General features: G+C 39.8%; 1 protein-coding gene across 1 annotated transcript; it reads right to left on the bottom strand.

Moving 5' to 3' along the window:
• LOC128685565 (sacsin-like) lies at positions 1-27,232 on the bottom strand. The gene is made up of 4 exons (XM_070081678.1): positions 27,092-27,232; positions 26,705-26,815; positions 23,434-23,581; positions 1-1,365 (listed from the first exon to the last, which is right to left on the bottom strand). Exons 1-4 carry the CDS (start codon positions 27,230-27,232, stop codon positions 491-493), a joined length of 1,275 nt encoding a protein of 424 aa, XP_069937779.1. The 3' UTR covers positions 1-490.
• Between the last annotated feature and the right edge of the window lie 240 nt (positions 27,233-27,472).

Below are 27,472 nucleotides of genomic sequence, written 5' to 3' on the forward strand. Positions count from 1 at the left end.
TGTGTGTGCATGTGCATGTGTGTGTGCATGTGCATGTGTGTGAGCATGTGCATGTGTGTGTGCATGTGCATGTGTGTGTGCATGTGTGTGTGTGTGTGTGTGTGTGCACTCACCTAATTGTACTCACCTAATTGTGGTTGCAGGGGTCGACACTCAGCTCTTTGCCCCACCTCTTCACTGATCGCTACTAGGTCATCTCCCTCTCAGCTTCCCGAGCTTTGTCATACCTCTTCTTAAAACTGTGTATGGTTCCTGTCTCCACTACTTCACTTGCTAGGCTATTCCACTTCCTGATGACTCTATGACTGAAGAAATACTTCCTAACGTCCCTGTGACTCGTCTGAGTCTTCAGCTTCCAGTTGTGACCCCTTGTTTCTGTGTCCCCTCTCTGGAACATCCTATCTCTGTCAACCTTGTCTACTCCCTGCAGCATCTTCTATGTCGTTATCATGTCTCCCCTGACCTTTCTGTGTGTGTATGTGTGTGTGTTTCAGCTTGTAATATCTCTTAATCCAACATTTACCCATAACAAAACAAATCTAATACATACCTCAGGTTCATTGTTACTCTCTTCAGTTTTCCATTTAACATGTCTCCTATTTTGATCAAGAGCGAAGAAACCATTGATGTGAACAGGAAGATTGGTACTGTTGGAAGATTCTAGAGGTAATGGTAGAAAGCAGAAAATATGACCACTAGACCATGAGGAGCCATGTTTTACACTGGGTGCAGCTACACCAACTAGTGGCATGTGTCCACTACTGTCCTTTCCTTTCCACACTACTGAAGAGGCTTCACTTGAACCTGGCAGGTAATGAAGGATATGCATAATCTGCTCCTCTGTGCTGTTTCCTTTCACACTCTGGATTGTAGCCTCATAATAGCAAGTAATTGTTTGAGATGGGATACCATTGCATTTTAAGAGCTTTTGTTTAAAGTCTCTTCTTTTTTGCTGAACTTCAGTCATGCACGGACTAATTAGTTCTACTTCATGAATAATTTCTATATTATTATGATTTTCATTAATTCTTTTCAGACATATTTTTTCAAGAGAATTTAAAAATGTTAAACACACAGGAGCTTCCACACCAAATGACTGAAACAGCCTTGTAACATGTGAATGTGAGTAAACAGTATCTGATATCTTTGATGGGCTCTCCCTCAGTGGAAACCAGAAGAGGGTAGCAGCAAAGTGGCCATCATTTATATTCTGTGTGCTCATGTAATTACTCCAGAAGAGTAGACAGTCCTCAAGAGGGCAGATGTTTGTTAATTTCTTCAGAGAAACAATGCGACACATTTTATTTTCTGGTTCACTTGGATCCATAAAGAGCACCTTATCACCACTGATGATTGTTACAGCATCTGTAGAAGAATAAAAGACAATAATTACATAATACTTGACCAACAAAATGTGATCAGTTATGAGGGTACCTTCACAAAATTTGACTTCCATAACAAAAACATACAATGGGAACAAGTCAATAAATGTCATAAATGAAACAAGCTGGGAAGATATCCTAGAAAAACACAGATCCGAACCTTTGTCTATAAAAAATTAACTCCTTGGCACTTGAGGTCTACTCAAGGCACATATACTAAAGTCCCAGTACAACTCTGTTTTTAGCGACCCATTAACCAGACTAAGGGTCGCCAATCTAAATTAATTTTTTATGACTGAGACCCAAAATTTGATCATTTCATAAATTTCCAATACTATCCCAACACCACAAGACTTCAAAAAGGCAATTAATGTTATACCTATGCACTCTGCACAAGGCCCGGACTCATGGAACTCCTTGTTCATCAAGAACTGCAAGAAGCCCCTGTCACGTTCCTTCAGCAATCTATGGAGAGGCAGCATGGACACAGGGATCATCCCACACTCACTAAAAACAACAGGAATAGCCCCACTCTACAAAGGTGGCAGTAAAGCAAGGATTCTAAGAGGCAAGATCACCAACCACCTAGATACACATCAATTACATAACCCAGGGCAACAGGAGTTTAGAGCAGGTCGCTCCTGCCTGTCCCAGCTACTGGACTACTAAGAGAAGGTCCTGGATGCTTTAGAGGAACAACAAAATGCAGATGTAGTTTACACAGACTTTGCAAAGCCTTTGACAAGTGCAACCACAAAATGTGTTGATAAAGGAATAACAGGAAAAGTTGGTAGACGGATCTATAACATCCTAAAAAACAGAGTAAAATCTGAGGCAGCTTCAGTGAAAAGCTCTGTTTCCACAAGGCTAAGTACTTGTTCCCACCCCATTCCACATAGTAGCAGCATATGTTTCATAGTATTCTTTATTACTGCTATAGTAGCAGCATATGTTTCATAGCATTCTTTATTACTGCTATAGTAGCAGCATATGTTTCATAGCATTCTTTATTACTGCTATAGTAGCAGCATATGTTTCATAGCATTCTTTATTACTGCTATAGTAGCAGCATATTTTCATAGCATTCTTTATTACTGCTATAGTAGCAGCATATGTTTCATAGTATTCTTTATTACTGCTACAGTAGCAGCATATGTTTCATAGTATTCTTTATTACTGCTATAGTAGCAGCATATTCAAATTCAAATTTTTATTTCTTTGCAAGTTTACAATGTGATTGACATGATGTAGGGAGTCCTATTTACAGATAGTTTACAGTGTGTAATTATAATAATAATTTGCAGACTAAATTTAATGGCTTACAGACTACTTAATACTAGACAAATAGATCATAGATTGTAAAGTTATACATCTGATTTTATATATATAGTAAACAGTAAATTGACTTAAATTACAATATGGGAATATTACAATGGGACAAGTTGAAAGTAGTATACAGGTTGTATATATCAACAGTAAAATTACTTAAATTACAATATGGGAATATTACAATGTTGAAAGTAGTTTACAAATTGAGATTGTTACAATTGAGTATAAGTCAGAAAAATTTTGTACAGGTATTGATTTTTTACAATGTGGTATTACCTGGAGTTTACCTGGAGAGGGTTTTGAGGGTCAATACCCCCGTGTCATGGTCTGAGACCAGGCCTCATGGTGGATCAGGGTCTGATCAACCAGGCTGTTACTGCTGGTCACATGCAAACTGACGTATGAACCACAGCCCGGTTGGTCAGGTACTGACTTTAGGTGCCTGTCCAGTGCCTTCTTGAAGACAGCCAGGGGTCTATTGGTACTCTCCTTTATGTATGCTGGGAGGCAATTGAACAATCTTGGGCCCTGGACACTTATTGTGTTGTCTCTCAGTGTACTCGTGGTACCTCTGCTTTTCATCAGGGAAATGTTGCATCTCCTGCCAAGTCTTTTGCTTTCATAGGGAGTGATTTTCGTTTGCAGGTTTCGTACCAATCCCTCCAGGACATTCGAAGTGCATATTATCATGTATCTCTCTCGCCTGCGTTCGAGGGAATACAGATCAAGGACCTTCAACCATTCCCAGTACCTTAGGTGCCTTATTGTACTTACATGTGCTGGGAAAGTTCTCTGTACACTCTCCAGGTCTGCAATGTCGCCAGCCTTGAAGGGGGCCATTAGTGTACAGCAGTATTCCAGCCTAGAGAACACAAGCGATTTGAAGAGAAACATCATGGGCTTGGCGTCCCTAGCTTTGAAGGTTCTCATTATCCATCCTATCATTTTCCTAGCAGATTAGATAGATATATTGTTGTGGTCTTTAAAGGCGAGATCCTCTGACAGTATCACTCCCAGGTCCTTCACATCACTTTTCCACTCTATTGTATGGTTAAAATTTGTTGTATACTCTGACACATTTTTAATTTCTTCAAGTTTCCCATATCTGAGTTGAACTTCATATTGTTATGAGTTGTCCATTCGAAGATTTGGTTGATGTTTGCTTGGAGTCTTGCAGTGTCTTTGATGGAGGTTACTGCCATTAATCCGGGTGTCATCCGCAAGGAAGACACGGAGCTACGGCTTACATTTCTATGTCAGAAATGAGGATGAGGAATAGAATGGGAGTGAGTACTGTGCCTTGTGGAACAGAGCTTTTTACCGTGGCTGCGTGGGACTTTACTCTGTTTACTATTACTCGTGTTCTATTTGTTAAGATGTTGTAGATCCATCTACCAACTTTCATTATTCCTTTATCATGTATTTTGTATGCTATTACACCATGGTCACACTTGTTGAAAGCTTTTGCAAAGTCTGTGTTTACTAAACCTGTATTTTGTTTATCCTCTACAGCATCCAGGACCTTATCATAGTGGTCCAGTAGCTATGACAGGCAGGAGCGACCTGCTCTAAACTCGTGTTGCCCTGGGTTGTGTAACTGAAGGGTATCTAGGTGGTAGGCTATCTTGCTTCTTAGAACTGTCTCTAAATTTTTTATGATATGGGATCTTAGTGCTATTGGTCTATAGTTCTTTGCAATTGTTTTACTGCCACCTTTGTGGAGTGGGGCTATGTCTGTTGTTTTTAGTAATGTAATGAACTGTGAGCATCTATTTTTGAAGTTTTGAGATTTAGGTGATTGACACTATGATCCTTAGCACAGTATGTGTTAATGGAGGTGAATTTGAAAGCAGCTTGGAATCTGCTTAGTTTTGAGTGAGTAGGTGATTTCTGAGAAGAGTCTTCAACTGATTTGCAGACAGGGGTCCTTTAGTGTTCTCTGGCAGTGAATTCCAAATCTTAGGGCCCTTTATGTGCATAGCATTTTTGCATAGGGGGAGCTGAGCATGAGGGATATCAAAGTGTTCTGTGTCTTGTATTATGGTTGTGTGTTCTGTTGCAGCTGTCAAGGTAAAGTTTAAGAGGAGGGTTTATATTAGAGTGTGGTGTCCTATGTATGTAGTAGGCACAATAAAAAGTGTGGGTGTTTTGTATATTGAGTTATGACTCTTGAATAGTGGCAGAGTATGTTGTCTCGAGTTGGAAATTGTTATCAAATGGACTACTGTTTTTTGTTGGGTTATTAAGTGTTATGGGGCTATAGGACCCAACATGTATTTATAAGTAACAGTTACTATAATAATACCTAATTATATTGAATTGATGGGGACTTTGCTCTAAATGTCAGAAGGACTGATCAACCTTATGACTGAGAGGCAGCTGGGTCAAACCTATTTTTCTCAATATAATAGGTTATACTATAGACACATAAACACACAATTTAAATAAGTAGTTTATAAAGTTGTATTTCTTTTTGTAAAAGTAAAATTAAGAGGTGGTAGAATTGTGGTAACTGGAGAATTGTGCTTGGCAACAGTCTTTTGTTTTGGTGGGAGGAGCTTAGCCAGGCTCTCTCTCTCTCTCCCTCTCACTGACTCTCTCTCTCTGTGGCTGACCTTCAACCTGGCAGGATCTCTGGGTCCTTCTCCTATCTTTTGGGGCATCATGTGTGCTCCAGGGGTGAGTTTTTATAATTTAAGTTTTGGCCACCATACCCAGGGTGACTAAAGTGTGTCAAAACACTGGTTAGCCCAGAGTTATGTCAGGAAGAGTGAAGGACAAGAGTTGTTGCAACACACCATGTGGAGCACAGGCATGGAGTGTGTAGATTTTGTTTTGAAAATGGAGGCTGTGATTGTATATTCTGTACATATCTATTGAGAATACAGTTATATTTTTATAGTAGTAGTTTACATAACCTGTGAAGAGGGCTGGTGAAAGGATATCAGACACACTCAAGATGATCAGCCATGATGTAAGTATTACCCCTAGACAGATAAGGCCATTAAGTAAAAAGCTACCCCACACTAGAACATGTAGTGAGAACCTTACTATCAAAGTAATAGGGACAACCAACGTAACATTAAGGGTCTGAGGTGATTTCTTGTAGTTGAGCCCCATATATAGACTCCATAGGTGAGATAGGGATAAATGAGTGAGTGGTACAGAGCAAGGAGAGCTGATTGCTGTACATAGTACCGTATCTTTGATAGAATGCCTACTGTCTTAGAGACTTTCTTAGAAAATTACTGTATGCGTTTCTGGAATTTGAGATTGCTGTCAAGGTGGAGTCCTAGAAATTTACCCTCTGTGAGTCCAGAAATGTGTGATCCATTTATCATTATGTTAAGCCATACATTTGAAGCTCTTTTCCAAACTGCATGAAATAGGTTGTGTCTATATTGAGAGTAAGCCTGTTGGTCATCATCCAGGTAGATATTTTCTGTAATTCAGTATTTACAGTGTTAGCTAGTATGAGCATGACTAAGTAATTGAGAGAGTGCCCGGTTATTCCATAATGAGTTAACTTTAGGTGCAATAAGTCATGTTCAACTGTATCAAAAGCTTTTCATAGATTGATGAAGATTCCCATGGGGAGTTCTTTTTTTTCGAGTGCCATATATATTAGTTCTAGTATATGTATTATAGCATAGTTCGTGCTGTTTATCGGCCTGAATCCAAACTGACTGGGGTTGAGTATGTTGAGGGAGACTAATTAGGAATAGACTTGTTTATGAATTAATTTTTCAAAGATTTTAGAAAAAAAGGATAAGTTAGATATAGGCATGTAGTTGTTCAGGTCAGTTGGATCACCTCCTTTGTGGATCGGGGTGACCCTTGCTATTTTGAGAATTGATGGGAAGGCAGAGGATTCAATGGATTTGTTAAGGAGAGTTGCAATAATTGGTGACAGCACATGAGAAGCATTCTTCATTACTCCTAAAGTAGCAGCATACGTTTCATAGCATTCTTTATTACCGCTCTAGTAGCAGCATATGTTTCATAGCAATCTTCATTAATACACGAGCTCAGGAAGAATCCAGAGCTGATGACTGCACATGATAATATACAAGAACAGGTGTTCAATAACCTCACTGAGGAAGTAGCTGAAGAGAAGTTGAAGACAGAAGCTCATTATCTCCCACACAATGGAGACAGAAAGGATTCTGAAACCATTCCACTATGTGTTGTATATAATTACAGCACACATGATTATAAAGATGTAGCAAGTCTTAATGACTGTCTGATGATCAGACCCCTCACTGAGAAGCTTGGAGACATGCTTATGAATTTCACACAAATTCATATTCCTACTTAGCTATATTTCCATATCTACAGGAAATAGATCATGATTATACTAGATTCTTGTGGCCTGAAAATCCACATGATCCTCAAAGCCCTGTGAAAACATTTCATTGCAAGTCAGTCTTGTTTGGTGCAACATCCTCTCCATTCTTGCTAGAAGCTATTCTAAATACATATCTGAAGTCCCCAGACATCATAGCAGTTACAGAAATCTGAAAGTCCCTTCAAAGAAATATTAAATAAAAGTTTTTATGTGGACAATCTTCAAGGTATTGTGAATAAATCCTTACACAGAGAAGCTAACAAGAAGATGACAGAAGAAAATATTCCTTTCAGGATGTGAAATACGAATTCAACATAATTAAGGGAACTTATCACAAAAAATTTCCCCGAAGCTGAAATTCCTGATTGCAACAACATGCTTGGACTTAATTGGAACATACAGGAAGATACCGAGTCTCAAAAGAATAAAAAATAAACGAAGCAACAGACTCGCCAAACGTAGTTTGCTGTCAGAGTTATCACTATGTTTTGATCCTCTCGGACTCATCTCACCAAATACCATAAAAGGTAAAATGCTTGTGCAAGATGCATGGAGGCTCAAATTAAGTTGGGATGAAAACTTACCTCTAGAAATGAGTCAAGTATGGGATGAAAAATCCAAAGAGTTTAAACAACTTTATCAAATTGAATTTCCAAGATAAATAGGTCAAGAAGGAAACAAGTACACATTACATGTGTTCTGTGATGCGTCAACCAGAGGTTATGGCACTGTAGCTTAAATGAGTAATGCTGAAGGAAGTACATTAATTGCTTCAAAGGCCAGGGTAGCACCCTTGAAGGCCAGAACAATACTACAATTAGAACTGACAGCAGGCTCTGTAGGTACAAAATTAGCTGTCTATCTCAACAAAGTGCTTAATCATCTCACTTTTGAAAAAACGTGATCTGGAGTGATAATGAAGCAGTTCTCGAGTGGTTACAAAATAACAAGAGTAAGTTGGTATATGTACAAAATAGAGTAGCAGAAATAAGAGAGATGCAGAGAGACTATCTCTTTCTCCACATCTCTTCACAAGAGAATCCAGCTGACATGTTATCATGTCAAATTCATTAAAGGGATAAAGCTTAATTATGAATTTCCTGAACCCATTAAATACTGGATAAAACAAATACAGAACGATGTCTTCCCTACAGAGTATAAATTTCTAGAAACAGGATAAATACCCTAAGAAACTTTTTTTTTTTTTTTTTTTTAAACAAGTCGGCCGTCTCCCACCGAGGCAGGGTGACCCAAAAAAGAAAGAAAATCCCCAAAAAGAAAATACTTTCATCATCATTCAACATTTTCACCACACTCGCAAATTATCACTGTTTTTGCAGAGGTGCTCAGAATACAACAGTCTAGAAGCATACACATATAAAGATACACAACATATCCCTCCAAACTGCCAATATCCCAAACCCCTCCTTTAAAGTGCAGGCATTGTACTTCCCATTTCCAGGACTCAAGTCCGACTATATGAAAATAACCGGTTTCCCTGAATCCCTTCACTAAATATTACCCTGCTCACACTCCAACAGATCGTCAGGTCCCAAGTACCATTCGTCTCCATTCACTCCTATCTAACACGCTCACGCACGCTTGCTGGAAGTCCAAGCCCCTTACCCACAAAACCTCCTTTACCCCCTCTCTCCAACCCTTTCGAGGACGACCCCTACCCCGCCTTCCTTCCCCTATAGATTTATATGCTTTCCACGTCATTCTACTTTGATCCATTCTCTCTAAATGACCAAACCACCTCAACAACCCCTCTTCTGCCCTCTGACTAATACTTTTATTAACTCCACACCTTCTCCTAATTTCCACACTCCGAATTTTCTGCATAATATTTACACCACACATTGCCCTTAAACAGGACATCTCCACTGCCTCCAACCGTCTCCTCGCTGCTGCATTTACCACCCAAGCTTCACACCCATATAAGAGTGTTGGTACTACTATACTTTCATACATTCCCTTCTTTGCCTCCATAGATAACGTTTTTTGACTCCACATATACCTCAACGCACCACTCACCTTTTTTCCCTCATCAATTCTATGATTAACCTCATCCTTCATAAATCCATCCGCCGACACGTCAACTCCCAAGTATCTGAAAACATTCACTTCTTCCATACTCCTCCTCCCCAATTTGATATCCAATTTTTCTTTATCTAAATCATTTGACACCCTCATCACCTTACTCTTTTCTATGTTCACTTTCAACTTTCTACCTTTACACACATTCCCAAACTCATCTACTAACCTTTGCAATTTTTCTTTAGAATCTCCCATAAGCACAGTATCATCAGCAAAAAGTAACTGTGTCAATTCCCATTTTGAATTTGATTCCCCATAATTTAATCCCACCCCTCTCCCAAACACCCTAGCATTTACTTCCTTTACAACCCCATCTATAAATATATTAAACAACCATGGTGACATTACACATCCCTGTCTAAGACCTACTTTTACCGGGAAGTAGTCTCCCTCTCTTCTACACACCCTAACCTGAGCCTCACTATCCTCATAAAAACTCTTTACAGCATTTAATAACTTACCACCTATTCCATATACTTGCAACATCTGCCACATTGCTCCTCTATCCACTCTATCATATGCCTTTTCTAAATCCCTAAATGCAATAAAAACTTCCCTATCTTTATCTAAATACTGTTCACATATATGCTTCAATGTAAACACCTGATCTACACATCCCCTACCCACTCTAAAACCTCCTTGCTCATCCGCAATCCTACATTCTGTCTTACCTCTATTTCTTTCAATTATAACCCTACCGTACACTTTTCCTGGTATACTCAGTAAGCTTATTCCTCTATAATTTTTACAGTCTCTTTTGTCCCCTTTCCCTTTATATAAAGGGACTATACATGCTCTCTGCCAATCCCTAGGTACCTTCCCCTCTTTCATACATTTATTAAACAAAAGTACCAACCACTCCAACACTATATCCCCCCCTGCTTTTAACATTTCTGTCATGATCCCATCAGTTCCAGCTGCTTTACCCCCTTTCATTTTACGTAATGCCTCACGTACCTCCCCCACACTTACATTCTGCTCTTCTTCACTCCTAAAAGATGGTATACCTCCCTGACCAGTGCATGAAATTACTGCCTCTGTTTCTTCCTTAACATTTAAAAGTTCCTCAAAATATTCTCGCCATCTACCCAATACCTCCATCTCCCCATCTACTAACTCCCCTACTCTGTTTTTAACTGACAAATCCATATTTTCCCTAGGCTTTCTTAACTTGTTTAACTCACTCCAAAATTTTTTCTTATTTTCATTAAAATTTCTTGACAGTGCCTCTCCCACTCTATCATCTGCTCTCCTTTTGCACTCTCTCACCATTCTCTTTACCTTTCTTTTACTCTCCATATACTCTGCTCTTCTTATAACACTTCTGCTTTGTAAAAACCTCTCATAAGCTACCTTTTTCTCTTTTATCACACCCTTTACTTCATCATTCCACCAATCACTCCTCTTTCCTCCTGCCCCCACCCTCCTATAACCACAAACTTCTGCCCCACATTCTAATACTGCATTTTTAAAACTATTCCAACCCTCTTCAACTCCCCCACTACTCATTTTTGCACTAGCCCACCTTTCTGCCAATAGTCGCTCATATCTCACCCGAACTTCCTCCTCCCTTAGTTTATACACTTTCACCTCCCTCTTACTTGTTGTTGCCACCTTCCTCTTTTCCCATCTACCTCTTACTCTAACTGTAGCTACAACTAAATAATGATCCGATATATCAGTTGCCCCTCTATAAACATGTACATCCTGGAGCCTACCCATTAACCTTTTATCCACCAATACATAATCTAATAAACTACTTTCATTACGTGCTACATCATACCTTGTATATTTATTTATCCTCTTTTTCATAAAATATGTATTACTTATTACCAAATTTCTTTCTACACATAGCTCAATTAAAGGCTCCCCATTTACATTTACCCCTGGCACCCCAAATTTACCTACTACTCCTTCCATAACATTTTTACCCACTTTAGCATTGAAATCCCCAACCACCATTACTCTCACACTTCATTCAAAACTCCCCACGCATTCACTCAACATTTCCCAAAATCTCTCTCTCTCCTCTACACTTCTCTCTTCTCCAGGTGTATACACGCTTATTATAACCCACTTTTCACATCCAATCTTTATTTTACTCCACATAATCCTTGAATTAATACATTTATAGTCCCTCTTTTCCTGCCATAGCTTATCCTTCAACATTATTGCTACTCCTTCTTTAGCTCTAACTCTATTTGAAACCCCTGACCTAATCCCATTTATTCCTCTCCACTGAAACTCTCCCACCCCCTTCAGCTTTGTTTCACTTAAAGCCAGGACATCCAGCTTCTTCTCATTCATAACATCCACAATCATCTCTTTCTTATCATCTGCACAACATCCACGCACATTCAGACTTCCCACTTTGACAATTTTCTTCTTCTTATTCTTTTTAGTAATCTTTACAGGAAAAGGGGTTACTAGCCCATTGTTCCCGGCATTTTAGTTGACTTTTAAGAACATAAGAACATAAGAAAGGAGGAACACTGCAGGAGGCCTGCTGGCCCATACTAGGCAGGTCCTTTACAATTCATCCCACTAACAAAACATTTGCCCTACCCAATTTTCAATGCCACCCAAGAAATAAGCTCTGATGTGAAAGTCCCACTCAAATCCAACCCATCCCACTCATGTACTTATCCAACCTAGATTTGAAACTACCCAAAGTCCCTGCCTCAATAACCCAACTAGGTAGACTGTTCCACTCATCAACTACCCTATTTCCAAACCAATACTTTCCGATGTCCTTTCTAAATCTAAACTTATCTAATTTAAATCCATTACTGTGCGTTCTCTCTTGGAGAGACATCCTCAAGACCTTATTAATATCCCCTTTATTAATACCTATCTTCCACTTATACACTTCGATCAGGTCTCCTCTCATTCTTCGTCTAACAAGTGAATGTAACTTAAGAGTCTTCAATCTTTCTTCATAAGGAAGATTTCTGATGCTATGTATTAATTTAGTCATCCTACGCTGAATGTTTTCTAACGAATTTATGTCCATTTTGTAATACGGAGACCAGAACTGAGCTGCATAATCAAGGTGAGGCCTTACTAATGATGTATAAAGCTGCAGTATGACCTCTGGACTTCTGTTGCTTACACTTCTTGATATAAATCCCAGTAATCTATTTGCCTTATTACGTACGCTTAGGCATTGCTGTCTTGGTTTAAGGTTGCTGCTCACCATAACCCCCAAGTCCTTTTCGTAATCTGTATGGCTAAGTTCTACATCATTTAATTTATAAGTACTAGGGTTATGGGCACTCCCAAGCTTCAGAACCTTGCATTTATCTACATTGAACTGCATCTGCCACTTTTCTGACCAAGAATAGAGTTTGTTTAAATCCTCCTGAAGTTCCCTAACATCTACGTTTGAATCAATTATCCTACCTATCTTTGTGTCATCGGCGAATTTGCTCATATCACTAGTAATTCCCTCATCAAGATCATTGATATATATTATAAATAACAACGGGCCCAAGACTGATCCCTGTGGAACGCCACTTGTTACAGATCCCCACTCGGATTTAACCCCATTTATGGACACTCTCTGCTTCCTGTCAGTGAGCCATGACTCGATCCACGAGAGCACTTTTCCCCCAATGCCATGAGCTGCCACTTTCTTTAACAGTCTATGGTGCGGAACTCTATCAAAAGCCTTACTAAAATCTAAGTAAATAATATCAAATTCTTTATTGTGGTCAACAGCCTCAAAAGCTTTACTGAAGAAAGTTAATAAATTAGTTAGACAAGACCGGCCTCTTGTGAATCCATGCTGAGTATCATTAATCAAGCTATGCTTATCGAGATGGCTTCTTATAATCTCAGCTATAATTGACTCTAGTAATTTGCCTACAATTGAGGTCAGGCTTATTGGGCGGTAATTTGACGGTAACGACTTGTCCCCTGTTTTAAAAATAGGAGTTACATTAGCCATCTTCCACATATCAGACACTACACCTGTTTGAAGAGATAAATTAAAAATATTAGTTAATGGTTCACAGAGTTCCATTTTGCATTCCTTAAGAACCCTTGAAAAAACCTCATCAGGACCCGGCGACTTATTTTGCTTCAGTCTGTCTATCTGCCTCACAACCATCTCACTAGTGACTGTGATGTTACATAATTTATCTTCTTCTAGCCCACTGTAAAAATTAATTACTGGAATATTGTTAGTGTCTTCCTGTGTAAAAACTGAGAGAAAATAATTATTTAAAATCAAGCACATTTCATTCTCATTGTCAGTAAGGTGCCCATAGTTATTTTTAAGGGGACCTATCTTATCTCTAACTTTTGTTCTATAGACCTGGAAAAAACTTTTTGGGTTAGTTTTAGAATCCCTAGCAACTTTAATTTCATAGTCCCTTTTAGCTTTTCTTATCCCCTTTTTAATGTCCCTCTTAATGTCAATATACTGATTCATAAGATGACCCTCACCTCTTTTGATACGCCTATAAATTCCTTTCTTATTCCCTAGTAGATATTTGAGCCTATTATTCATCCATTTTGGGTCATTTCTATTTGATCTAATTTCTTTATATGGGATAAACGCTCTTTGAGCAGCATGTATAGTGTTCAGAAAACTGTCATATTGATAGCTCTCTTCGTTACCCCAGTCAACAGATGATAAGTGTTCTCTAAGCCCATCGTAATCTGCTAAGCGAAAATCTGGGACTGTTACTGAGTTATCGCTACTATCGTACTTCCATTCAATGCTAAATGTAATTGACTTGTGGTCGCTAGCACCCAGTTCCTCTGAAATTTCTAAATTATTAACAAGGGATTCATTGTTTGCCATAACTAAGTCAAGCAGGTTATTTCCCCTTGTAGGTTCTGTCACAAACTGCTTCAAAAAACAATCCTGAAATACTTCTAAGAAGTCGTACGATTCTAAATTCCCAGTCAAGAAATTCCAATCAACATGACTAAAGTTAAAGTCTCCTAGAATTACTACATTATCGTGCCTTGTGGCCTTAACAATTTCCTCCCATAGTAGTTTCCCTTGGTCCCTATCTAAGTTAGGGGGACGGTATATCACTCCTAAAATCAGTTTTTCATGCCCCTCTGAAAATTCTATCCAAACAGACTCTGTATGTGTTACTTCAGACTTAATACCCGTTTTTATGCAACAGTTCAAGCGATCTCGGACATACAATGCCACCCCACCCCCCCTCCCAATACTTCTATCTTCTTGGAACAATTTAAAACCCTGAATATGACATTCCGCAGGCATGTCCCGACTTTTTGAATTAAACCACGTCTCAGTTAAGGCAAATACATCAATGTTACCTACACTAGCAACTAATCTCAACTCGTCCATCTTATTCCTAGCACTACGGCAATTAGCATAATAAACATTGAAAGACTCTCCTTTCTCTTTACCCTTCCTGCTCATTTCTATTTTCCTACTAAACCTATTACTGTCCTTATCACCCAAGGTCCCTGGCTTTTCAATATCTATCTCGTTCTTATTATTACTAGTTTCCCTAGAACTCGTAATATTACTACACTGGGACTTCACTGTTTTCCTGCCAAAACCCATACCACTAACTATTCCTAGTTTAAAGTCCTAACTGCTCCCTCCACTGCAGTTGCCAGTGCTTCCACCCCACACCTAGATAAGTGAACCCCATCCCTAGCATACATGTCATTTCTGCCATAGAAGAGGTCCCAGTTGTCAATGAATGTTACCGCATTTTCCTTACAGTATTTGTTCAGCCAGCAATTGACACCAATTGCCCTGGACAACCATTCACTTCCAACTCCCCTCCTTGGCAAAATACCACATATGAGAGGGTTCCCACCCTTACTTCTAATTATTTCTATTGCTGACCTATACCTGCTAATCAGGTCCTCACTCCTACGTCTGCCAACATCGTTGCCTCCAGCACTGAGACAGATAATCTTACGGAGGAAAGATTCTTATTCCACTTCCCCATGGATATAAAAGGAAAATTAATAAGACCAAGAACTATTAAGATAAAATCAAAGAAAACTCAGATGAGTGTGTATAAATAAATGTGTACATGTATGTGTAGTGTGACCTAAGTGTAAGTAGAAGTAGCAAGACATGCCTGTAATCTTGCATATTTATGAGACAGACAAAAGACATCAGCAATCCAACCATCATGTAAAACAATCACAGGCTTCGTTTTACACTCACTTGGCAGGACGGTAGTACCTCCCTGGGTGGTTGCTGTCTACCAACCTACTACCTACAAGAAACTTAATATGATCAATTCTTTAGGACTTTATCTCGACTCAGAAAAAATTATAAGATGTTGAGGAAGAATTCATAATTCTTCACTACCTAAAGAAGCCATACATCCAATATTGATCCCCAAGAATCATTGGCTAATAAACCTGATTATTAAAAATGGCCACAGTAACGTGTTACATGGTGGGGTATCCTACTGGATACTTCGAAGTCGACAAAGTATGAAAAAACAAATAAGAGACAACATTACTTGTTGTCACTACGATACATGAGTATGTCAGCATTCAGGTCCACCACCATATCCCTCTGAAAGAGTATGTTATGTAACTCTACTTGAGATGACAGGTGTAGATTACACTGGACCAAAAATTTTAACTAAAACAGTTGACAAAGTTTGCAACAAGGTATACATCTGTTTGTACACCTAGTACACCTAGAAGCAGCCACTGACATGTCTCCTGAAACCTTTATCAAACTATTCAGAAGATTTGCAGCCAAAAGGGCAAGCTCCAGACTGATAATTTCAGACAATGCAACAAACTTTGTTGCTGGTGCTGCTTTAATAAGCAAGATCTTTGATCAACCTGAGTACAACAGATACTGACTGAATGTAGTTGTCGGTGGAGACACATTCCACCTAAAGCTCCATGGCAAGGCAGATTTTAAGAAAGAATGATAGGCGTCATTAAAAGCTGTTTAAGTAAGACTCTTCATCGTCAGTGAATCAAATTAGAAGAATTTCGCACATTCGTAATTGAAATAGAAAACAGAGTCAACAACAGACCTTTAACTAACCTGGATGCTCTAGCAGACAAACAGAATGCAGATGTAATAAAAACAGACTTTGCAAAAGCCTTTGACAAGTGTGACCATGCTGTAATAGCACACAAAACGCATGATAAAGGAATAAAGCGAAAGTTGCTAGATGGATCTAAAATTTCCTAACAAATGGAACACAAAGAGTAGTTGTCAACAAAATAAAGTCTGAGGCAGCTATGGTGAGAAGCTCTGGTTCCTCATCCTCATATCTGACATAGACAGGAATCTTAGCCACAGTACCATGTCTTCCTTTGCAGATGACACTCGAATTTGCATGACAGTGTCCTCCACTGAAGACACTGCAAGACTCCAAGCACACATCAACAAAATCATTAAATGGGCCACAGAAAACAATATAAAGTTTAATGATGAGAAATTTCAAATACTCCAATGTAGAAAACGTGAGAAAATTAAAACTATATTTGAGTACAAAACAAATTTCAACCACACAATAGAACGAAAAACTAATGTAAAAGACCTGGGAGTGATAATGTCAGAGGATCTCACCTTCAAAGACCACAACATTGTATCAATCGCATCTGCTAGAAAAATGACAGGATGGATAATTAGAACCTTCAAAACTAGGGATGCCAAGCCTATGATGACACTCTTCAGGTCATTTGTTCGATCTAAGCAGGAATATTGCTGTACACTAGCAGCACCTTTTAAGGCAGGTGAAAATGCTGACCTAGAAAAAGTAGAGAGAATCTTCACATCACGTAACTGCAATAATACATTTCAGTTACAGGGAATGCTTGAAGTTCCTCAACCTGTACTCCCTAGAATGCAGGTGGGAGAGATACATGATTATATACACTTGGAAAATCCTGGAGGGATTGGTACCAAACTTGCACACGAAAATCACTCCCTATGAAAGCAAAAGACTTGGCAGGGGTGCCGCTAGCACAATAGGAGACAACACAATAAGTGTGAGGGGACTCAAGACTGTTCAACCACCTCCCAGGCACTGGACTCGTGTTGACGTGTACTTGGCTCTGTGAAGACCTGTTTGCGCGCTCTCTAGAATTGAAGCAAGATGCCCTCCATTGAGCAACTTTACCAACAGCTTAAGGAAGAATTGAGGTTGGCGAATATGGAAATTCGGCGACTGACCGAGGAAAACAAAAAGATTCGGAGTAGTCCTCCTGTTTTGAGTCCTCAGGTCAAGAAGGGAAACTGGTCAGTGGCTGGACAGCAGGGAAAGAAGTTGACGATCAAGAAGACGAATGAAAGGTAGAAACGATGAAGAAGAAAGAGACTGCCGTGGAAACTGTTGTGGAAACATCCAATACATTCTCAGTGCTACCCGACGAATGTGAGTCGACTACTGGGAACTACACGACAAAAGACATTAAGGAAGGTACGAATATTGTTGTTGTTGGGGATAGCCAAGTTAGGTATATGGATAGGGCGTTCTGCTTGAAGGACAGGAGTAGGAGACAGAGAGTTTGCTTTCCTGGGGCTGGGATGGAGGATATTGTTAGCCGTCTGGATGACATCATGAGAGGTAATGGGAGTAATCCTATTATCTGTCTCAGTGCTGGAGGCAACGATGTTGGCAGACGTAGGAGTGAGGACCTGATTAGCAGGTATAGGTCAGCAATAGAAATAATTAGAAGTAAGGGTGGGAACCCTCTCATATGTGGTATTTTGCCAACGAGGGGAGTTGGAAATGAATGGTTGTCCAGGGCAATTGGTGTCAATTGCTGGCTGGACAAATACTGTAAGGAAAATGCGGTAACATTCATTGACAACTGGGACCTCTTCTATGGCAGAAATGACATGTATGCTAGGGATGGGGTTCACTTATCTAGGTGTGGGGTGAGAGCACTGGCAACTGCAGTGGAGGGAGCAGTTAGGACTTTAAACTAGGAATAGTTAGTGGTATGGGTTTTGGCAGGAAAACAGTGAAGTCCCAGTGTAGTGATATTACGAGTTCTAGGGGAACTAGTAATAATAAGAACGAGATAGATATTGAAAAGCCAGGGACCTTGGGTGATAAGGACAGTAATAGGTTTAGTAGAAAAATAGAAATGAGCAGGAAGGGTAAAGAGAAAGGAGAGTCTTTCAATGTTCATTATGCTAATTGCCGTAGTGCTAGGAATAAGATGGACGAGTTGAGATTAGCTGCTAGTGTAGGTAACATTGATGTATTTGCCTTAACTGAGACGTGGTTTAATTCAAAAAGTCGGGACATGCCTGCGGAATGTCATATTCAGGGTTTTAAATTGTTCCAAGAAGATAGAAGTATTGGGAAGGGGGGTGGGGTGGCATTGTATGTCCGAGATCGCTTGAACTGTTGCATAAAAACGGGTATTAAGTCTGAAGTAACACATACAGAGTCTGGATAGAATTTTCAGAGGGGCATGAAAAACTGATTTTAGGAGTGATATACCGTCCCCCAAACTTAGATAGGGACCAAGGGAAACTACTATGGGAGGAAATTGTTAAGGCCACAAGGCACGATAATGTAGTAATTCTAGGAGACTTTAACTTTAGTCATGTTGATTGGAATTTCTTGACTGGGAATTTAGAATCATACGACTTCTTAGAAGTATTTCAGGATTGTTTTTTGAAGCAGTTTGTGACAGAACCTACAAGGGGAAATAACCTGCTTGACTTAGTTATGGCAAACAATGAATCCCTTGTTAATAATTTAGAAATTTCAGAGGAACTGGGTGCTAGCGACCACAAATCAATTACATTTAGCATTGAATGGAAGTACGATAGTAGCGATAACTCAGTAACAGTCCCAGATTTTCGCTTAGCAGATTACGATGGGCTTAGAGAACACTTATCATCTGTTGACTGGGGTAACGAAGAGAGCTATCAATATGACAGTTTTCTGAACACTATGCATGCTGCTCAAAGAGCGTTTATCCCATATAAAGAAATTAGATCAAATAGAAATGACCCAAAATGGATGAATAATAGGCTCAAATATCTACTAGGGCATAAGAAAGGAATTTATAGGCATATCAAAAGAGGTGAGGGTCATCTTATGAATCAGTATATTGACATTAAGAGGGACATTAAAAAGGGGATAAGAAAAGCTAAAAGGGACTATGAAATTAAAGTTGCCAGGGATTCTAAAACTAACCCAAAAAGTTTTTTCCAGGTCTATAGAACAAAAGTTAGAGATAAGATAGGTCCCCTTAAAAATAACTATGGGCACCTTACTGACAAAGAGAATGAAATGTGCTTGATTTTAAATAATTATTTTCTCTCAGTTTTTACACAGGAAGACACTAACAATATTCCAGTAATTAATTTTTACAGTGGGCTAGAAGAATATAAATTATGTAACATCACAGTCACTAGTGAGATGGTTGTGAAGCAGATAGACAGACTGAAGCAAAAGAAGTCGCCGGGTCCTGATGAGGTTTTTTCAAGGGTTCTTAAGGAATGCAAAATGGAACTCTGTGAACCATTAACTAATATTTTTAATTTATCTCTTCAAACAGGTGTAGTGTCTGATATGTGGAAGATGGCTAATGTAACTCCTATTTTTAAAACAGGGGACAAGTCGTTACCGTCAAATTACCGCCCAATAAGCCTGACCTCAATTGTAGGCAAATTACTAGAGTCAATTATAGCTGAGATTATAAGAAGCCATCTCGATAAGCATAGCTTGATTAATGATACTCAGCATGGATTCACAAGAGGCCGGTCTTGTCTAACTAATTTATTAACTTTCTTCAGTAAAGCTTTTGAGGCTGTTGACCACAATAAAGAATTTGATATTATTTACTTAGATTTTAGTAAGGCTTTTGATAGAGTTCCACACCATAGACTGTTAAAGAAAGTGGCAGCTCATGGCATTGGGGGAAAAGTGCTCTCGTGGATCGAGTCATGGCTCACTGACAGGAAGCAGAGAGTGTCCATAAATGGGGTTAAATCCGAGTGGGGATCTGTAACAAGTGGCGTTCCACAGGGATCAGTCTTGGGCCCGTTGTTGTTTATAATATATATCAATGATCTTGATGAGGGAATTACTAGTGATATGAGCAAATTCGCCGATGACACAAAGATAGGTAGGATAATTGATTCAAACGTAGATGTTAGGGAACTTCAGGAGGATTTAAACAAACTCTATTCTTGGTCAGAAAAGTGGCAGATGCAGTTCAATGTAGATAAATGCAAGGTTCTGAAGCTTGGGAGTGCCCATAACCCTAGTACTTATAAGTTAAATGATGTAGAACTTAGCCATACAGATTGCGAAAAGGACTTGGGGGTTATGGTGAGCAGCAACCTTAAACCAAGACAGCAATGTGAGAGTAAGACACATGTGCAACATCTGGGTATCTTTATTGTAGACGTTTCGCCATCCAGTGGCTTTATCAATACAAATTCCAGGACACAACTTGAAGACAGCAGAACCATGTACAGAAGATGAGGTAATCAGTCCCTCAACCCAGGAGCAGGTGCGAACAGCACCACAGTCGTGGAGATTCCGAAGCAGAAGAAAGAATCCTGGCGCCTACACAGCAACGTCAGGTGAAGCAGACGAGGGCAAATTCACTGGTGGGCGGGACTCCCCAGTGGAAGTAGGTCCTTCCCAAAGAGATGGGTTAGTTGTAGTAGTAGTCGTAGTTGTGAAGGTTATGTACATGTCCTCAGAATTAAGATTCCATGATGTTGCAGTGTCTGACAAGTTGTGTACGAAAGGTATATAATACCGACAAGATGAGAGTAAGACACATGTGCAACATCTGGGTATCTTTATTGTAGACGTTTCGCCATCCAGTGGCTTTATCAATACAAATTCCAGGACATAACTTGAAGACAGTAGAACTATGTACAGAAGATGAGGTAATCAGTCCCTCAACCTAGGAGTAGGTGCGAACAGCACCATAGTCGTGGAGAATCTCCACGACTATGGTGCTGTTCGCACCTACTCCTAGGTTGAGGGACTGATTACCTCATCTTCTGTACATAGTTCTACTGTCTTCAAGTTATGTCCTGGAATTTGTATTGATAAAGCCACTGGATGGCGAAACGTCTACAATAAAGATACCCAGATGTTGCACATGTGTCTTACTCTCATCTTGTCGGTATTATATACCTTTCGTACACAAGACAGCAATGCCTAAGCGTACGTAATAAGGCAAATAGATTACTGGGATTTATATCAAGAAGTGTAAGCAACAGAAGTCCAGAGGTCATACTGCAGCTTTATACATCATTAGTAAGGCCTCACCTAGATTATGCAGCTCAGTTCTGGTCTCCGTATTAGAAAATGGACATAAATTCGTTAGAAAACATTCAGCGTAGGATGACTAAATTAATACATAGCATTAGAAATCTTCCTTATGAAGAAAGATTGAAGACTCTTAAGTTACATTCACTTGTTAGATGAAGAATGAGGGGAGACCTGATCGAAGTGCATAAGTGGAAGATAGGTATTAATTAAGGGGATATTAATAAGGTCTTGAGGATGTCTCTCCAAGAGAGAGCCTGCAGTAATGGATTTAAATTAGATAAGTTTAGATTTAGAAAGGACATAGGAAAGTATTGGTTTGGAAATAGGGTAGTTGATGAGTGGAACAGTCTACCTAGTTGGGTTATTGAGGCTGGGACTTTGGGTAGTTTCAAATCTAGGTTGGATAAGTACATGAGTGGGAGGGGTTGGATTTGAGTGGGACTTTCACATCAGAGCTTATTTCTTGGGTGGCATTGAAAATTGGTTTGGGCAAATGTTTTGTTAGTGGGATGAATTGTAAAGGACCTGCCTAGTATGGGCCAGCAGGCCTCCTGCAGTGTTCCTCCTTTCTTATGTTCTTATGTTAAAGTCAGTACCTGAACAGCCGGGCTGTGGTTCATACATTGGGTTGTGTGCAGCCAACAGCAACAGCCTGGTTGAACAGGCCCTGATCCACCATGAGGCCTGGTCACAGACTGGGCTGCGGGGACATCGACCCCCGACACCCTCTCCAGGTAAACTCTAGGTAGTTTGTTATTTACATTTCTCATTTGAAAATAAAATATAAGAACATAAGAAAGAAGGAACACTGCAACAGGCCTACTGGCTTATGCAAGGCAGGTCCAAATCTCCTACCGGCTTAAGCCAATGCCCCAGCCTAGTCAGGTCAGGTCACATTCACTTACGGAAGGAGCATGGCATCTGACCTAATAGAATAAGCTAGTTAGGTCCAACTCACACCCACCCACAACCACTCGTGCATTTATCTAACCTATCTATAAAACTACACAATGTTTTAGTCCCTCTAACTGTACTCAGGAGCTTGTTCCACTCATTCACAACCCTATTACCTAACCAATGCTTTCCTATATGCTTCCTGAATCTGAATTTTTCCAACTTAAAGCCATTGCTCTGAGTCCTGCCTAGGCTAGATACTTTTAGCACACTATTTACATCCCCTTTATTTATTCCTCTCTTCCATTTATACACCTCAATCATATCCTACCTAACTCTTTGCCTTTCTAGAGAGTGCAGATTCAAAACCCTCAGTTTATCATCATATGAAAGATTTCTGATACATGGGATCAACTTCGTCATCCTCCTTTGTACATTTTCCAGAGCATTTATATCCATTCTGTAATATGGTGACCAAAACTGTGCAGCATAACCTAGGTGAGGCCTAACCAAGGATATGCAGAGTAGAAGAATAACCTGAGGACTCCTGTTATCTATGCTTCTCAATATGAAGCCAAGGATTCTGTTCACTTTATTGTGAACACTTATGCACTGTTGTCTTGGTTTTAGATTACTGCTAACCAGAACTTCCAAATCCTTTTTGCAATCCGCATTATTAAGTTCTACATTATTTAGTTTATATGTGGCATGGTTATTTACCTGTCGATTGTTTAGAACTTTGCATTTGTCTTCATGCTATATACATAGAACAGTTGTAGATAAAGACGGATTACTAACCTTGATTATGCATAGAATTAAAAGCTAATCTGAACAATCATCTACATTCAATAACTGATGAAATTTGTAGATGAATGGTTCAGAGAACCGACATGTTGATAAATTAGACACATATGCAACTCTTGGGTATCTTTATTGAGGAAACGTTTCGCCACACAGTGGCTTCATCAGTCCATACGTAGGAGAAACCCAAGAGTTGCATATGTGTCTAATTTATCAACTGATGAAATCATTCACATAGGCTGAAGTATTGAATTTACCTCAAGTGTTATGTTTCTAAATTTCCAAATGGTATATTCATCATTCTTAAATAAATTTTTAGGTAACATACCAGTAATGTGAAACACTGACTTGAATCCTAATCCAAACTGCCCAACTTTCAGAGGATCATCTTTTTTAATGCTGTCACTAAGCTTGCGTATGCCCTCCCAGTCGTCTGTAGTAAAAGTTGCATTGTTGTAAAGACACAGTGCAGGCCCCTGAAAATGATGAAAATTTGCTGAACATTATTCTAAGAATTATAAATTCAGGAAAGCAAAATTATTAAGTCGGCCATCGCTCACCGAGGTGTGGTGACTAATATTTAAGCATCCCTTGAATGGGAATTCCTATAGGTAGGTAGATGAACACAATGTTGGCATTATTAACAATAATTATGATACCTGTAGTTGGATATTTTTCTTGTTGCAAGGTTTCTGTGCTTTAATTTGAGACAGCTTCTCTTTATCAGCTTCAGACTTTCAGTGATGGTGTACCATTTCTTTCTTACAATTAAATTATTTGGCAATGTAGGTGCCAGTTCAGTAATTTTATAAATGAAAATACAGCAGCAGTTTCTGTGCATCACCAGAACACTCCTCTGTTTGACCTAAGAATGTTATTTTATTGTGTTTTCTGTCATTATATTATGCTGTTCTAACTTGTGAATACCACTTCGGAGCATTAAATTTTAATGCTGGTGTAATTAAACTGAAGAAAGGTTCAGTGTAGTTTAGGCTATATATACATACACACATACAAACACACACATCGTCTCGTCAGTGAGTGCGCCGGTCACGCCTTCAGTGCTCCGCGAATATAAGTGTTTTCGAGGGCTACCTAAGTGATCTGAAGGGTAGCTAAGTGTGTTAGGATAGTGAACAATTCCTTGAAGGATTTATAATCTGCTTGAGCCACATAAGTGTAGGGAGAGCCGCATTTTCGTAAGTGATATAGAAAGTAAAATGTGGTGCGCAGTCAGAGCGGGCAGGCTAGTGTGTGTGCTCAGGCGACGTTGTCACGTGTCACCCAAGAAAGATAATAAAGTGAAACAATCGCATGACCAGTGAGATAAATACAGTGAATAGGGTACATTATTAACAAGAAGAAATTGAGGTGGATCTATGCCAGGACGTCACATTGAGCTGGACAATCTACAGGCTGCTACAGCTGCATTGCAAGTACTGTAATCACCTATTGAGTGGTTGTATGGGTGTGGGGTTCCAGGTTCCAATTAACCACCAAGCTGATTGTGAATGGTCTCTCATAGCACTATAAAGAATAGGCACTCAAGTATTCAATAATGAATAGCAATTGGTAATCCATTGAACAAGGCAAGTTACTATAAGCTAGGTGGCAAGACAAGTATCAAGGGCAACACTGTAAGTAGGTGCAGGTCAAGTCCCAGAAGGGTGGGGGTCAGGTCACAAGAAGTTGAGGATGGATAATGAGAACCTTCAAAACTAGGGAGGCCAAGCCCATGATGACACTCTTCAGGTCACTTGTTCTTTCTAGGCTGGAATATTGCTGCACACTAACAGCACCTTTCAAGGCAGGTGAAATTGCTGACCTAGAAAATGTACAGAGAACCTTCACGGCGTGCATAAAGGAGATAAAACATCTCAATTACTGGGAGCGCTTGAGGTTCCTGAACCTGTATTCCCTGGAACGCAGGCGGGAGAGATACATGATTATATACACCTGGAAAATCCAAGAGGGACTAGTACCGAACTTGCACACGAAAATCACTCACTACGAAAGCAAAAGACTTGGCAGACGATGCAACATCCCCCAATGAAAAGCAGGGGTGTCACTAGCACGTTAAGAGACCATACAATAAGTGTCAGGGGCCTAAGACTGTTCAACTGCCTCCCAGCACACATAAGGGGGATTACCAACAGACCCCTGGCAGTCTTCAAGCTGGCACTGGACAAGTACCTAAAGTCAGTTCCTGATCAGCCGGGCTGTGGCTCGTACGTTGGTTTGCGTGCAGCCAGCAGCAACAGCCTGGTTAATCAGGCTCTGATCCACCAGGAGGCCTGGTCACAGACCGGGCTGCGGGGGCGTTGACCCCCGGAACTCTCTCCAGGTAAAGTCAGTACCTTACCGGCCAGGCTATGGTTCGTACATCGATTTGCGTGTGGCCAGCAGTAACAGCCTGGCTGAGCAGGCCCTGATCCAATGCCAAGCCTGATCATGGACCAGGCCACGAGGACAATGACCCTCGGAATACCCTCCATGTATACTGCAGGTATTGCAATGCTCTTTTGTTTACACATGGATGTGAGAGTAGCAGAGGGTGCATCAGCCGTTTTAATTGAAGCCAGGCTGGGAGAAGCTGCTCTTCTGGGCAAAGTGTGAGTTGCCCAGAAGGTAAGACATATAACAAAGTTCTGATGCTCTCTCAATAGTGCCACAGGGTTACTACACTGTATAAAAACACTGGGCAAAGGCAACCAAGAAGGAAAATATGAGTACTTGTCTTCAGACAGATGACTATGTGAGTGGTACCCAAGTTGCCTTAGCTCACACATTGAGATCCATGTCTCTATCCCACAATACAGGTGGAAACATTGGGTGTATATATATACTGGCGTCCCTGGTAAAGGGTTTTAACTGAGTTCTTGGGGTTAGCTGAGCCAATATTTTGACACAAAAACGTGGCACTATCTGATTTTGGCATTAGCCGATGATGCCATTACACAAGGGTCCACTGTACTTGGAAAATCCTAGAGGGATTAGTACTAAACTTTCACACAAAAAATCACTCCCTATGAAAGTAAAAGACTCGGCAGGAGATGCAACATTTCCCCAATAAAAGGCAGGGGCACCAAAAGTACACTGAGACAACACAATAAGTGTCCGGGGCCCAAGACTGTTCAACTGCCTCCAGGCATACATAAGGAGAATTACCAACAGACCCCTGGCTGTCTTCAAGAAGGCACTGGACAGGCACCTAAAGTCAGTACCTGACCAACTGGGCTGTGGTTTGTACGTCAGTTTGCATGTGATCAGCCAGTACTGCCCTTCACCAAATTGTAGCATTCTCATACTGTAAACTACTAGAAACTACTTTTGAATCATGCTTCATAAAAAGCATTTTTGAAAATATGAATATGTTTTTGTTTGTATAGATTCACTTATAATTAATAGAACTACTGTAATACTCTGATAAATTTCATTAGTGTTGTAGTCAGTAAGCCATTAAGTCGGCCCATAATGCCTAGGCATAATAGAGGCTCTCTTTGCACTGCAACCCATTATTATAAATACATAATCTCAATGTACTACTTGCAAATAAATAAATAAATTTGAATTTGAATGGACAAAACTATACTATTTACCTTAAGGAACTTCTGGACAGCATTATGTGCTCTGGGACACTGAACTTTTCGTGTCTCATGCAACACCTCAACAAGTGTTGCTCCAGCATCTTCAGCATTTTGCACCAATTCCTGTAAAGTAAGATTTTAATTTTATGTCATTATCAGTGTGATTTAGTTGTTTTAGAGTACAAGCCACTGTGCACTAAAATTTACTGTTTCTTCATACATCAATTTATTACCGAACTTCTTTATATTTTTTACCCTAAAGTCACAATACACAAAGCTCTGACCCTAACCTGGACTTAAAAACTTCTTTAAAGACAATAAGATTAAGCATTTTCATCCATTTGTTAGAACAAAAGTTCAGATTCTTTAATACCCTTTACCGGGCAGGACCGAGTGTACTCGGTCCTCAAAACGTGGTTTTTTGCGCACGTCCTCCGACTCCCCCAGCGCATCTAGGTTCCCGTTCTCTATTTCTGACCAATCACAGACCTTCCCTGAGTCGCCCCGGCTGAGCGGTGATGGCGGCTGCCCGCTTCCCATTGGTCGAGAGAGCAGAATGTTAACACTTCTACCTTTTCTACCTTGCCGGCGCAAAAACTCGTGTTTCTCGGTTGAGTGCTCCTTATATACTGAAGCATTTCACCCAATACAATGTCGGTAAGTACTGATTTGTGTGTCTAGTGTGTAAATGAATAGTTTAGCCATATTTTGATATATATATGAAGGCGTTGTGAAGCATATTACGAGTGCACCATGCAAATGAAAAAAGTGCAACAAAAT

The sequence above is a fragment of the Cherax quadricarinatus genome, unplaced genomic scaffold (assembly GCF_038502225.1).
Source record: "Cherax quadricarinatus isolate ZL_2023a unplaced genomic scaffold, ASM3850222v1 Contig3655, whole genome shotgun sequence".
Taxonomy (NCBI): Eukaryota; Metazoa; Arthropoda; class Malacostraca; order Decapoda; family Parastacidae; genus Cherax; species Cherax quadricarinatus.